The following is a 14,234-nucleotide window of genomic DNA, read 5'->3' as shown; positions in this document are numbered from 1 at the left end:
AGCAAAGGATATTAAGAAACCTTTTAGTAGCTTTGGAAACTGAAATAAGTGCCCCCTTTTTCACTTCTGACACTGTTCTGAGCACCTACCCTTGCTTTCAGCCAACAGTTAAAATGAATGATGAAGATGCCAGGTGACAGTCAGTGTGCCTGATACCCCTCTTCCCTGCCAAGCGAATTAACTAAGATTTAAAACTGGAGAGCAGGGTTTAAAGTGGGAAGAGTTCGGTACACCTAGCTTTTGCTTTCAGCTCTGCCACTTACTAAATGTCTGATCTTGGGCATTTCATAAACACCTACGATCTCATTCCTTATCTACAAGGGGAATGCTATCAAAACAACTAACGTGGAGGGTCGTTAGAAGATTAACTAGAACAATATAGGCAGACTGCCTAGAACAGTGTTTGGTACTAATAGATTCTTGCCATTATTTCACTGTTGCTTATTACTCTGCCTTTGGAAAGTAAACTTTCTAACACGTGCCCTATGAGTAGGATTCTTCAACACTTACAGGCTATAACCAATTGCATTTCCTTCATATCTGCAGATTTCTCATTCACCAGTTCAACCAAATTCAGATCAGAAATATTTCCCAAAAATAGTCCCAGAAAGTTCCAAAAAGCAAAACTTTGAATTTGCCATATGCCAAACACTACACTGAATCCATGTGACTGAATTGCTGTGTAGCGATACCCTGCTATAGCCTCTATACAAATACAGGTTTTATGCAAATAAAATGCTGTTTTTTGTAAGGCACTTAAGCATCTGTTGATTTTGGTATCTTCAGGGGCATCCTGGAACCAATCCTCCCTGGATACTGAGGGATAACTTTACATATTTTAATGAGGAATTAATTCCCTCAAAACTTGGATTCTGGCCAAAACCAGTTTGGCTCAGTGAATAGAGCGTTCAGTGCTGCTGAGAGCTCTTCGTCAAACCACTGGGTTAGGCTGGAACAGTGCTGCCAAGGGGCTCCCTGTCATTATGGAAATGCCTTTTCTGCACTGGAAGTCAGCTATGGAGGAGCCACATATGGCTGTTGGGCACTGGAAATGTGACATACAACTGAGCACTTTTTGGTGTTTTTTTTTTGTTTGTTTTTTTCATTGTAATTAAAATAGCTCCTCTTTTGGACAGTACAGGGCTGGAACTCGGCTCTGAAGGAAGAAGGAGAAGCATGTGACCTCCCTGTTAAGCACAAAGGGCCACAGTGTAACTGAAACTTGGTTTCATCTAATTTTGGAAAGAATCCAGAAGTAGGTCGGCTGCTGCAGGCAACCACATTCCAGAGCATGTGAGCGTGGTGTGTGCAGGAGCGTCCACTGACGGTGTCTCATCTCAGTGGTGGCTGTGGAGCACATTGCCAACTCCCTGATGGAGCCTCTGTGGCTGTCAGGAGGACACACCTGCAGCCCCAGCAGTATGGCAGGCAGATGCACGTGCTTCCTCTCCCTCCCCCCCAACACACTCACCACAGACATGCGAACGCGGAGGTGAATTATAGCTGAAACGGAAAGAAATAAAGGAAAGCCCCAAATGAAGAGGCCACTCCAGATACCCTACACATTATAGCCAGATATGGTCTGCTATCATCTATCATATCATACAGAAGCTGATATGATAGCAGACCAGGCGGTTTAATACCCACACTGAAACAGGAAGCAAGCTCCTCCAGGGAAGGAGGGCAAGAAATGGCTCTGACTGGCCCAGGGAAGCAGTGCTGGAAGTGAGATAAGATTAGATGGAAGATAGAATGAGATTGACATCTAAGGGGTAAAATAAGATATTATATTCCGGGCAAATACTAACAACCAAAACAAAACAAAAACCTGCTATGGCAAAGTCACTAAGCTTTCGTTCTTTGGCCTAGCACTACTCAGAGGTGTCTACTTTAGCTCAAGGATCTTCCCAGATAGGAAATCTTAAAGGATCCAGTTCATCTTCAATAACTATTTTTGTTTTGTTTTTACTTAATAAGAGAAACAGAATGACCATCCAGATCCCGGGGCAGATTGTGTGAGTTCTGACATGATTCTGATGTTTCTCATTCCTCTTGACCAGGGTACGAGCGGTACAATGCCATGCGAGCAGACCCTGCACTCTGCTTCCTGGAGAAAGTTGGGATGCCAGATGAGAAGTCCCTTTCTGCAGAACAGGGTGTTACGGATGGGACCTCAGACGTTCCTGAAAGGTGAGAAGCTGCATAGGCCAACTGTGCCGTAACTAACGTGTCATGCCACGAGTCTGTGACCCCCTCCACATATGTCCAGCACACTCAGTCTCCTCCTCACAGCGTGACGTCTCCTTTAGCCTGGCCATGTTGGAGCGGCCTTCCAGAATGGCTGCTTTGGCTCCATCCTCTTACACGTCAGGCCTTTTCTGTGACTTCTAAGCACTGTGAACCAAGAACTGGTTCTTGTGCTATGTGGGCTCCCTAAGCTGCTCACCATCCTCATCTCTTATCTGGTGAGAGGATTCTCGAGGAAGCATTCAGACCTCTCCTACCTGGCAGAAAGCTAAGAAGAGGCACAAGTACAGGCTTCCTGCCCTCAGCATTCCTCAGATGAAATTCCAGCATTGTTTAAGGACTGCATGGTCTGGGACTGAGGTGGATTTAGGAGCCACACTGCCTGACAGCCATGGTATATCAGCCTTCTCCCTGGGTCTGCAAAAAAAGCATGGAGGTGTCCTCTTTGCTGGGTTTTATTTACTGTGGGCATAACCTCCAAACGCATAAGTTTATAGGAAAGCTAAAGAACCAAAAACTAGTTCTCCAAAATACATGTATATACATTTAAAAAAAAACATAACATATATATCTTGTTATATGTTTGACCTGATCTTCTCCCCCAAAGTGGCAGATACTGCTTTTCATTGCCTAGAGCTGTGGCCAAGCTTGGACATGAGGGTGTGGCTCTGTGTGGAGCCCTTCACTATTTCTATGGCGGAGAAAAGAGTGAAATGCATTTTCCTTCTGTTGTTAACCCCTGATTTACACTTTAGCTACCATAACATTCTCTACCCACAGATGTTTCCTTTAGCAAAAAGTAGATGCAGTCAGAGAGATGTTAACAAATGCCCAGGTGACCAGTGTGGCCATTAGACTCACCGGGTCTGGGAAAACATTGGCTGAGTGAATGAGGTCCCTGGGTGTGGCATGAGGCTCATTTTCTTATGGGCTGGCTGATAAGCAGTGAAGGTAGGAGGTTCTCCTGCCTCCAGGATCTGAGCAGCAAAGATAAGAATATTTGAGACAGGAATACCTCACAGGCAGTTTTAAAAGGAATGATGAAAAACAGATAGACACCAGCAGTAGTTAAGCTCACAAGAGAGGAGACATTAGGCAGCTAACCTAGAGGCAAGTGATTGGTGGTACAGGGGGCAAAATGTCATTTCTTGGAAGTTTCAGCAGAGCTTCTTTTCAAAGCAGTGACTGCTGCCAAGAGAGTGTTTCTGTGCAAAGATCGTCCTATTGTGATATAGGGGTTGGCATCTCAGGCCTGGCTCGGTTTGCACAGCCTTCGGTCTCTAAAGACTTCTTTTATCAAAGCCACAGATCCAGAAAACCCTGCGTGCGTTATGATAGAATCATTGTTGAACAGCTGGCCTCTTTCTTACTTGACTGAGTGGATGTTAGAGTCTCGGTCTGACAGGGGGCCTTGCCCATAAAAGTTACAACATTGGAAAGACCCATATTTTGAGGCCTGTGGGGAAAGTGATCTACTAATATTCCTTTTTCTCTGTGATTTAGGAGGCGTTCTTGTAAGCATGCTGGTTGCCAAATAGCTCTTAGGTAGTATATGATGCCTTTTTTTTAATTTTTATTTTTTTTTATTACTTTTATTTAGAAGCAACACGGATAAAGATGACAACACTGAAGACAAACTAGATGGCCTCCAGAAACAAATGGTGAGTCATATGTGCTATATTGGTAATACTCATGATCTGCCACATGAAGGAAGAAAACTCCATCTTAACAGTGCTTTGGGGGAATTTGATTGCATTGTGTTTCCCCCAACATTTTATTATAAAAATTGTCAATATACAGACTAAGTTGTACTTCCATTCTAATGAAACTTGATTTTGAGATAACTAGATTTTAGGTGTAGTTCTAACATTACAATACAGAGTGACCCCTTGTACCTTTCATATCCAGTTCTCCACTGGGGAACATCTCTATAGTACAAGATCACAACCAGGATGCCAACACTGATGGAGTCCTGACATTTCCACGGCCACAGTTATCTACCATGTTGCCCTATTATAGCTACCTCCACTTCCCTCCTGCCTTCACCTCCTTTTACTCCCTGGCAACCACTAATCTGTTCTCTATTTCTGTAATTTTATCATTTTAAGAACTAGTGGTCCGGTTCATGAAATTTGTGCGTTTCAGGGGGTGTCCCTCAGCCTGGCCTGCGCCCTCTCGCACTATGGGAGCCCTGGGGGGATGTCCGACTGGCGGCTTAGTCGGACGCATTGCTGTGGAGGCAGGAGAGGCTCCACCACTGCTGCTGTGCTCGCCAGTCGTGAGCCCTGCTTCTTCCTGAGCGGCACTACCCCAAGGGAGCACCTGATTGCCCCTAACCGCTTCTACTTGTAGAATTTCCACTCAGCCAGCCTTCCTGTGGTTCTGGATGATGTTCGTTTTTTCTTTTAGTTGTAGTTTTGAAGTGGTATTTCCAGGCAGCAAGTTCAGGTGTTCACCTATGCTACCATCTTGGTTTCTCCACACCATTCTTTAAATTGTACGTGGCTGTTTCGCAGCTGTACCTGCTCAGGGCAGGGCTCCAATCTCTTGGAGTGGGGTGGCGGCCGGCCAGGGTGGAGCCAGGCGGGCTAGGAGGGCGGGTTTAGCCATGTCCCCAGCAAGGTTCAGCATGCTTCAGCTGCGGAGACCGCACTGCTGCTGTCAGGAGGAAGGGTCTGACCCTGAGGGGCCGTTCAGGCCTGCTTCTACCCGGGTCTGGAGTTGTAGGGAGGAGAGGTGTGCCCGGCCCCAGAAGAGGGGGCCTGGCAGCAGCTTGCTGCGGGGCCTGAGTGCCTCAGGGGCGCTGATGGGCAGTTGCTGGTATGCTATTGTGGGTGCCTCTGGCAGGGGTGGCAGGGGAAGAGATCTGGAGTCGGAGGTGTGGGCTACAGCTAACCCGAGGCTGGATCTTCTCCCTGTCCAGTCAGCCTCCCCGTGCTGGGGTAGGGTGTCCATCCATCCCTCTGGGGGGACGGAGGCTGGGATAGGGTGTCCATGCAGAGGGATTGGAAGAGCTCTCCGTGGCCACTTCCTCTACCGTCTTTGCAGTCTGGGCTCCTGTCAGGCACTCTCCTCAGACCCCCGGGAACTTGGCCCCAGCCGCTGCCCTCCGCTGTGTGCACAGCCTTCTGCTGGTCTGTCAATATGCAAATTGGTCATTACTGTTAGAACCAATTAGCATATTACCTCTTTTTAGATAGATAGATAGATAGATAGATAGATAGATTGATTTTATATAAATGGAATCATAAACTATGTAACCTTTGGGAATTGGCTTTTTATCACAAAACTCTCTGCATGGTCTTTGCTGACACCATGAGTGGTGTGGGCACCTCATTACCATCAGAGATGAAAGTCCCACTCCCTGTTGGCTTTTTGAAACCACCCCAGCATGGGAATGGCGTGCCCTGTTACAGCCTGGTGAGGGTGGAGATCTAGATTCCCCACGCAGCCTCTGTGGTATGGGTATCCTGAGCCACTGTTTTTACTTTGCAAAACTTTTACTGATAGCTCCCCCCATCCCCATCTGTATCATTTGCCTTTTCCAGGTAGCCAGCTTCTTTATTTCCAAATCTAGGATGTATAAAAGGCAATAAAATAAAAAATAAAAATAAAAACTCACCACTGTGTCATTTCTTAGGTCTGTGATCCCTAGGTGGTCTGCCTAATTCTCTTTGCATAAGAGTTTCCTTATGTTTGTTTCATGTGTAATGTCCAGGTGTTTCAGCTATACTTAGAGTGAGGAGTGAAGAAGTGTGCACCTTCCCAGAAGCATAAGTCTGTATTGCATTTTACAAATGAATTTCTGGGACTTTGCAGAAGACAACAAAATCTTACCAGGACTCAGGCACCATTTACTATTTTCCCCTGGCTTTGAGGAGTAGAGCTAATTTTATGAATTCTGGATCCCAGCGGCTACTGTAGCATTGTCCCCAACTTACTCCAATGCCTAAATAATCTCTCCTCTTCTCTTGGTACCACCTAAAAGTTATCAATTCTTTTCTTTTGGTTCGAGTTTGGAGAATGTGTGATATTTACTTTGGCTTCCATCAGCTCTGATTCCTGTAATAGTAATAATGACATCACTTTTCCCAGAGTAGGAAATATCTATTTTTTTGAAGCTGTGTTTTCATGTCTCCCTACGGTGAATTGGGGAGTGGTAGATTGAAGCAAATCATCATGAAGCTTCAGACCCTGGACCAGATGGAAATTAAGTACTGGTCTTGACAATTAAAACCCCAAATTCTGCCGTTTTGGTCGTAGCTTATTCTGCTACATATTTTGTCTGGGATTTGGGGTGTGTTTTTCATAGAAACCACTCTAGTGCCAAAGAAATGAAAGCAATACCTTATGCTTATGTGGAACTTGACTCTTTCCAAAGCACCTTTTCCATTTGTTTCATTTGATTCTCACCTCAACTTTGTGAAGTAAACACTTCAGATATTACTGCCCTCCTTTGAGAGCTGAGCAAATTGAGGCCCAGGAAGTTAAAGAACGTGGCCAAATTCTCTCAGCTACTAGATGTTAGAGCTCAACCGAGGTATCCTCTCGATATTCTGGTATTCTCTTTTCCAATTAAGTATTCTTTTCATAATGAGAAGGGAGAAAGTACTTCAGCTGTGCATACATGTGCCGTCCTCCCGGCAGTGCCTCTGCAGAAAGGCGGCCACCAGACCTCCTGCAGGCCAGGTCGGTGAGAGCTGCTCAGTGAGGTTTACCTGCCTAACTGGTCAGTCTTTGATCTTGGAGAGCTTTGGGCACTGAAGGGGTTGCAGCAAAACTGATAAAATAACTTACGTTTTCTTATAGTAAGGAAAAACTCCTCTGGAACTACCTTTTGATTCATTTATAAAATTAATGCCTATATTATTTCTTTTGCTTTTGAAACCTCTGAAACCTGGGCTATAAATACAATATAATCTAAAGCAGATGGAATTGAGGGTGGCTTCCCCCAGATTTTGAGGTGGGCAGATTATATAACAGATTAAGCTTGATTTCTAGTCCGTGTGCTAAAGTAACAAATGCAGGAGAACAGCCAACATCTGAAGCAAGCCTGCGGCCCAATCCCTACTCCCCTGCCCTCAGGCAGATCAGCAAGCAGAGTTCCAGAAGCCCAAAGAGCCTATCATCCATCCCTAGAGTAATTCCTCTGAATTAAATAGACCTGGACGCAGAAAGGTTAGCAGTTGATAGATTGGGAGGCTCTTAGCACTGCAAGGAGCCCTAACAAGCGTCTGAGTGTCTATCCCCTCGGCAACTTCCATGTCAGGGGCTCATTCGGGTAGGTTCCCGTACTTGAGGAGTCTGTGGGGAAAGAGGAGGAAGGTGCTGCCTCCAGGGAAGCCATTTCATTGGGTGATGCTCCCTACACTGACCCAGACATCTGGCTCCCAGCTGGTTCCATAGATTGTGTCTAGTTTTCATTGGTGCTGCAAAGAACAAAACTCTCCTTTCTTTCCTCTCTCACAGGATTTCAAACTCAGTTAGCGACCTCAATCTCTTTAAGTCTGCAGGTGTGGTTTCCCTCGTTCCTCTGCCTTTCTTCATATCACACCATCTCCAGACCCTCGCCACTCTGGTGCCTTCTGGAGCACACTGTGACAGCCAGCTGTCCTTTTCAGATGTGGCAGACGGAGAACCATGAAACGTTAGAGTTAGAAGGGACGTTTGAGATGATCTAGTGCAGTGATTGCCAACCGTTCGGACCTCAACGAACCAAATGGCCTGTGGACCACCGGTTGGTGACCACTGCTCCAAAGGTTTCCTTAAACCAGCAATCGCCAACCTTACGGACCTCACACACACACCACCAGTGGTCCGAGGACCACCGGTTGGCGACTGCTGATCTTGTGTACTCCCTTTCCCCAGTCTCTCTCGGTTTAATAGCAGAAAAACTTGGGTAAACATTTCAGATGCAGCTGGAGTCCATGAACCTACAAAAACCTTCAAAAGCAGTTGGTCTAAAAGTATACTTGTGTTTAGAATGGTTTGGAGTCTTTCTTTACCAAACCCATTATGTAGGGAGATTAACATCTCTCAGAAAAGAAACAGGAGTGAGTAGTGACACAGCCTTTTCTCATAAACCTAGCTGCTGCTACTCCAAGTGCCTCCGAAATCTCCACAGTGAGCCTGAGAAAGATTCTTACAGGGAAATATAACGCCTAATGGTCTGGTCCCATTGTAAGAAAAATTCCGTTAGGAACTGAAAAGTCACCCTTTTCTTCCGAGTGAAGAGTTTGAGGGCTCTCTGAACACAACAGTAATATTTTCATGTAGAATACTTCCGGCTTACAAGCGCGCTCCCCTTCAGTTAGGCATTACTCTTATCCTCGTTCTAGAAAAGAGGAAGCTCCGTTTTAATCCACTGCACAAAAAGTTAGTCTTCACTGGGGGGTCATTCTCCCACTGTTCAGATCAACAGACACTGGTCAAAAACAAGTTTTCATGTTAAACATGGAGTCCAGTGGAAGAACAGCACACTCTCTCTCCTCCCACCCCCAAACTCCACATGCCTTAGATATATGGAGCTTTTAAGGTTTCTGAAACCAAGGAGTTCATGAAGGAATTCATTAGCGCCAGTTTGAACAATGTTCCCGCTTGGATAAGCCTCATGCCTGTGATACTACTCCAGATTCACCCGGAGCTCGGAGTGTGAATTTATTTTTAAATTCCTGGGATTTGCACCATCCGTCTCATGCTGCAGCAGCCGTGTTTCAGGGAAATAGCGTCTTTGCTGTGACTAAAGTAAGCTAACCATAATGTACATGAGCATGATACTTTTCTCAGCAGAAATGTAGGCACAGCCTTTGTGAAATGACTATTACATTTCATGGTAAAGCAAATATTTAAATTCACAGCTAAAATAGTGCTTGTAAAATGTAGCTGCCAGGGAGAACATTCAACTTCATCATTCTTTGAGCTGTAATTCTCTGCATTCCATACAGTTCCAGGGGGAAAATGCTTATTTTAAATAAACTGCCTTCTGGCTCTTTTAAAATTGTGCCTAAGTGAGCTTCATTTCTCAGGGCCATGGCGCTGGAGCTGCTCCTGGCAGATCTCTGTGCCTGTGTGTTCCTTCGGGACAAGGGCTGTCTGGGTGCTTCCCTCTGAGCTGCAGCTCTGCTGATGGCTTCCTTTGTCCCCAGGAGAGTTCCAGTGATGGAGGGGACGGCATTTTTGGTGAGAAGAAGGATGACAGCCGGGCAGGTGAGACTGTGACCTTCTGAAGGCAAAGAAAAGTAAGGTCCCTGTTCATCACATGCTGTTTTTGAAGGAGGCTCTTTCAAAAGCCACGGCAGTGGGCCTCGGTCAGACTCCCCTGGAGCAGCCCATGGAGCTGCAGCTTGGCTCTGGCAAGCCGCCTCCAGCTGGCACTGAAGCTCAAACCTGAAATCACTGATAGGCTCTGACGTCAGGTGGAGTCCGAGGGAAACAAAGGAATTGTGGTTTCTTTTCTCTTTTTTTTTTTTTTTTTCCTTCCATTTTTTAATTTAAATGTTTGGCGAGGGAGAACAGTTAGGAGGGTTTGGTTTGGTTTGGGTTTTTTTGGTTTGTTTTTCTGAATTCACACTTTATAGTCTTTGGCAGCTGAAAAGCCCAGCTACACAAAAGCCCATAGTTCTCCACGGGGGAGGCCTCTGAGGGTCTGCTTGTTCCTGGCTTAGGACAAGGTCCTCCATCAGTTCTATCCCCACAGGCAGGCACGTTTGTGTTTGAGAGAGAGCAGCCAGCCAAACCGAGCTGTTTCTAAAGCAAACTTGCAGCCTACCAGCTCTGCCTAACACTTGAGCTCCTTCAGTTATTCAGTCACCTCCGTTGGGTTCTGTTTGTAAATACTAATGTCCTCACTGATGTTTGAAGCCCAGGATGGCTCCGACCCAGACAAATCGCCCTGGCCAGTTTCATCTGCGCTCACAGCTCGGCTCAGGCGACTGGTCACTATTTACCAGCGTTGGAACCGCAAGGAACTCTGCCGGCCTGAAATTCTGGGACCTGGTAACCAAGGATACTGGGTCCAGGAAGAGATGTTCAGGAGGACTTCTGAAATGGACCTCATCAACAAGGAAGCCCAGAAGAGGTAAAATAAAAGCCGGTGGCCGAGAGGGCGTGCTGAGCTGCCCCCTGGGTAAAGGGGACAGAAAGGAAGCCGAGAGCGCAGGGAAGTGTACTTCCGGTTCTCTCAGGGAGATAGGTGGTCTCCTAAATTAACTAGAACCAGCCTCCAGATGTTACTGTGTCTTGCTGACTGGGGAGTCCGATGAGATCTAGGACAGCCTCTGTTCACCATTCCAAGACTTCTATGATTTTCCAACTTGACCCTCTTTCCTAAATGGGACCCCAGTCTCTGGGATTGGGGCTTAAAAACACCATGCTGGATAAAAGTGACACAGGGTCTAGAAACACCAGTCAGAAAAGATATATGCACCTCTATGTTCGTAGCAGCACAATTCACCATAGCTGAGATTTGGAAACAGTGCCCATCAGCAGATGAGAGGATTAGAAAACTGTGGTACATCTACACATTGGAGTACTACGCTGCTGTAAAAAGGAAAACAGCATGGATGGACCTGGAGAGTATTATGCTAAGTGAAATAAGTCAGTCAGAGAAAGATAAATATCACATGATCTCACTCATTTGTGGAATATAATGAACAACATAAACTGATGAACAAAAACCGATCCAGAGACAGAGAAGCATCGATCAGACTATCAAACCTCAGAGGGAAGGTAGGGGAAGGTGGGGGTATTGGGGAGAAATCAACCAAAAGACTTGTATGCATGCATATAAACATAACTAATGGACACAGATGAGCTGGCACTGTTCCCTTTGCTGCTAAAAGAACATCTGATATATGCCCTTGGTCACTTTAAAAAAAACTTTTTTTTCTTTATTGATTAAGGTATTACATATGTGTACTTACCCTTTCTGATTAAATCTCAGGTGGACGAGGAGGGAGCAAGCCGACTTCTACAGAACAGTGTCTTCCTTTGGCGTGGTTTATGATCAAGAAAAGAAAACCTTCAACTGGACGCAGTTCCGCATCATTTCTCGTCTGGACAAGAAGTCGGATGAGAGCCTGGAACACTATTTTTATAGTTTTGTGGCCATGTGCCGGCATGTCTGCCGTCTGCCCCCGTGGAAAGACAGCGGTGAGAAAACTCTGTCATGGTAGCGCAGATGGAACAAGGAAAGAACATGCTTGAATTTCCAGGTTCAGAATTATTTTAGGTATAATTATAAAAGTGGAGTCTACCTGAAGGTTTCAGGAGAAAACAAGTGGTTTTTTACAAATTTATGAATTCCAAATTAGGTCCACCCTCATAAAGTAAAATCTCTCTCCCAAAATGATATAACTCCAACAAAAATAGAAATTCAAATTAAAACCTCACAGAAATATTGAGACTACTATTAATCACCTTTTCCAAAGTATAGTTTTATTTTTGTAAGTCTCATCGATATATATCCTGCTGTGAGCTTTGCACCTTCCTCCGATGAAATCTTAACTTCGTTTTCTCATGTGTTGACTTGTAGCTAGAGAAAGGAAGTGGCTGTCGTTTAACACCTCCTGGTCTAATAGAGGCCTCTTCTGAGAAATGTCTTCCTGCTTGGAATTATTTGCAGCAGCTCCTCCAGAGTCCTCTTCACCCTCATCCTTGTAGATAGACTTGTTCTGGGCCACGTGACTGTATTTTAGGGAAGCTAAAACACACATTGAGCCTCCCCAGTGTGGGTGCTGGGCTGTAGGCAGCAGGCACAGAGGTCCCAACGCTTGCCCCCGAGTGGCATGCTTACTGTGTTTTCACATGAGCGGGAAGAGCTGGACCTTGGCATCGCACTGACAAGACCTGGATTAGAGTCCTGGTTCTGCTACCTTGAGCAAGTTAGCTTATCTAAACATGTGTCCTCAACCTTAAAACAGGATGATGCTTGTATATCTTAGACTTTCTGTGAGAGCTAACGTGTGTAAAGCACCTAGTGTTGAGGGCACATAACACATGCTTACTGCAAGGGAACTAATCTTACTTCCAGAACTGAAGTTTTTGTGCTCTTCTCTAACCCTTGCTGAGTCTGTCCTGTTTCATAGAAAACCTCCCGTTCTCTTTTAGCTTTTCATTTGGACAGGGGCGCACACACCGAGACTGCCGTGCTGCGGGACTAGGGAGCCAACCTGTGAGACCAGAGAGCAGGGACTCGGGTGGGCAGCGGGTGACCAAGGGCTCCCTGAAGTGATGGGCTCTTTGTTCACCTCCCCAGGTCCCCCCGATCCCACCATCTGTGTTGAACCCATCACCGAGGAACGGGCTGCAAGAACTCTGTACCGCATTGAACTGTTACGGAAGGTCCGGGAGCAGGTGCTGACGTGCCCCCAGCTGCACGAACGCCTCCAGCTCTGCAGGCCCAGCCTCTACCTCCCAGTGTGGTGGGAGTGCGGGAAGCACGATCGGGACCTGCTCATCGGCACCGCCAAGCACGGGCTGAATCGCACTGACTATTACGTCATGACTGACCCGCAGCTGTCCTTCCTGGACGCCTACAGAAACTACGCCCAGCATAAAAGGCCCGACCCCCCGGCTCCGGAGAGCCTCTACTGCCTTTACCAGTCCAACTCCAAACTCTACGAATCTCCTCCATACACGCAAATGAGCAGGACTTCGGAGTCCCTTGAAACTGAACCTGAGAATCTAGGACAGATAGAAGGGAGGGATGATCATCTTGGTCCGCCTGAGAGCAGCTTATCGGACATCACGTGTGAGAACTTCATTTCTAAAGTTCAGGATGTCATCTCCCTCACCCACGAGGAGAGTCTGCTGCCCGAGTCCTTGGAGAGCATGATGTATGGTAAGAAGGGGCTCGGCCGAGGGCCGGCCTCTTTTCAGGAGAGCCCGCATACCAGCACAGAGTCCAGAGCAGATGCTCTTGGCATCTCGGCAAGCAGAGGCGCGAACTGCCGGCCCGGTGGCCACAAGGCAGAAGTGGCTGCAGGCCCCTCGCTTATGGAGAGTTTGGAAGCAGGAGTGGCTCAGATGAACATTAAAAATGGAAAACATTTGTTGTTGTCTCGTGCAAGAGACGAGGAGCTGTGCTGCAGCGAGGCCAAGCAGAGGCCTGAAAGTGTCGGGCAGCTGGAAGCCAAGTTCTCGGCTTCCCCTTCCTTGGATCAAGGAAATGAAAGCGGGTTTGTCGATATGTGTAACCTTAGTGTCTGTGACTCCAAAAGAACCCTACCCTCGGAGCAGCAACTAATCGATCTACTAGAAAACAAGAGTTTAGAAACTGATTTGATACTGAGTCAGAACCACAGCGAGGAGGAGGAGGAGGAAGAGGAGGAAAACGAGGAGGACAGCTTGGATGTGGCAGCAGGCGGGAGGGGGAGGCCAGAGGTCCTGCCGCTGAGCGAGCCCACCGCTGGCCCTCCGGGAGAGAACGCCCGAGCCTTCCCTGCAGAGGACGCCCAGAAGGGCCGCCTGGGCGCCGGGAGCCAGGGGCCTTTTCCCCAAGCGGCCTGCCAGTGCCACTGCAAGCACCTGGAGCGGTGGGCACGCGGCCTGGACAGGGATGACTTTGAAGTGGAGAAGCCCATGGGTCCTAGCCCAGACTTGTACAAAAGCAAAACTAATAACATCACCATGGAGGGTGAGCTCACGGCCACTCCATTGGAGCCGTTTAAAGCGAAGCACGAGCTCGTGAAAGAGCCTTGGAAAGAAAGTGCGGACGGGAAGACAGGGTTCCCTGCGTATCCTCTGGAAGGAAGTGAGCTCAAGGCAGAAGACATGGATTTCGAGAGTAAAGATGACTATGACAGAGACGGCAACTGCCATAGTCAAGGTACAGTACGGGGATCTTGTGGTATTTTGGATGAGCCGGTTCTCACATGACATGGAGGGGGAGGGAGTGGGAGTGAGCTAAAAGTTTTACGTCTTCTGAAACAGGTCTACCGGCACTCACCATGTGTTTAAAACTGAGGGTCCCGTGCCTTGGTCTGAAA

General features: G+C 47.0%; 1 protein-coding gene across 2 annotated transcripts in view; it reads left to right on the top strand.

Annotated features, from left to right (window-relative positions):
* CHD6 (chromodomain helicase DNA binding protein 6) overlaps window positions 1-14,234 on the top strand; it is a 145,402-nt gene that overhangs the window by 113,080 nt on the left and 18,088 nt on the right. For both annotated transcript variants that reach the window (XM_084887512.1, XM_084887511.1), the window contains 6 exons: window positions 2,061-2,190; window positions 3,848-3,908; window positions 9,393-9,453; window positions 10,108-10,324; window positions 11,189-11,397; window positions 12,503-14,074. In XM_084887512.1, coding sequence (XP_084743638.1) covers window positions 2,061-2,190; window positions 3,848-3,908; window positions 9,393-9,453; window positions 10,108-10,324; window positions 11,189-11,397; window positions 12,503-14,074 — 2,250 coding nt within the window. The remainder of the gene's footprint in view (window positions 1-2,060; window positions 2,191-3,847; window positions 3,909-9,392; window positions 9,454-10,107; window positions 10,325-11,188; window positions 11,398-12,502; window positions 14,075-14,234) is intronic.

Source organism: Pipistrellus hanaki, assembly GCF_964339955.1.
Source record: "Pipistrellus hanaki genome assembly, chromosome: 6".
Taxonomy (NCBI): Eukaryota; Metazoa; Chordata; class Mammalia; order Chiroptera; family Vespertilionidae; genus Pipistrellus; species Pipistrellus hanaki.
This window is presented reverse-complemented; position numbering and strand designations above follow the sequence as displayed.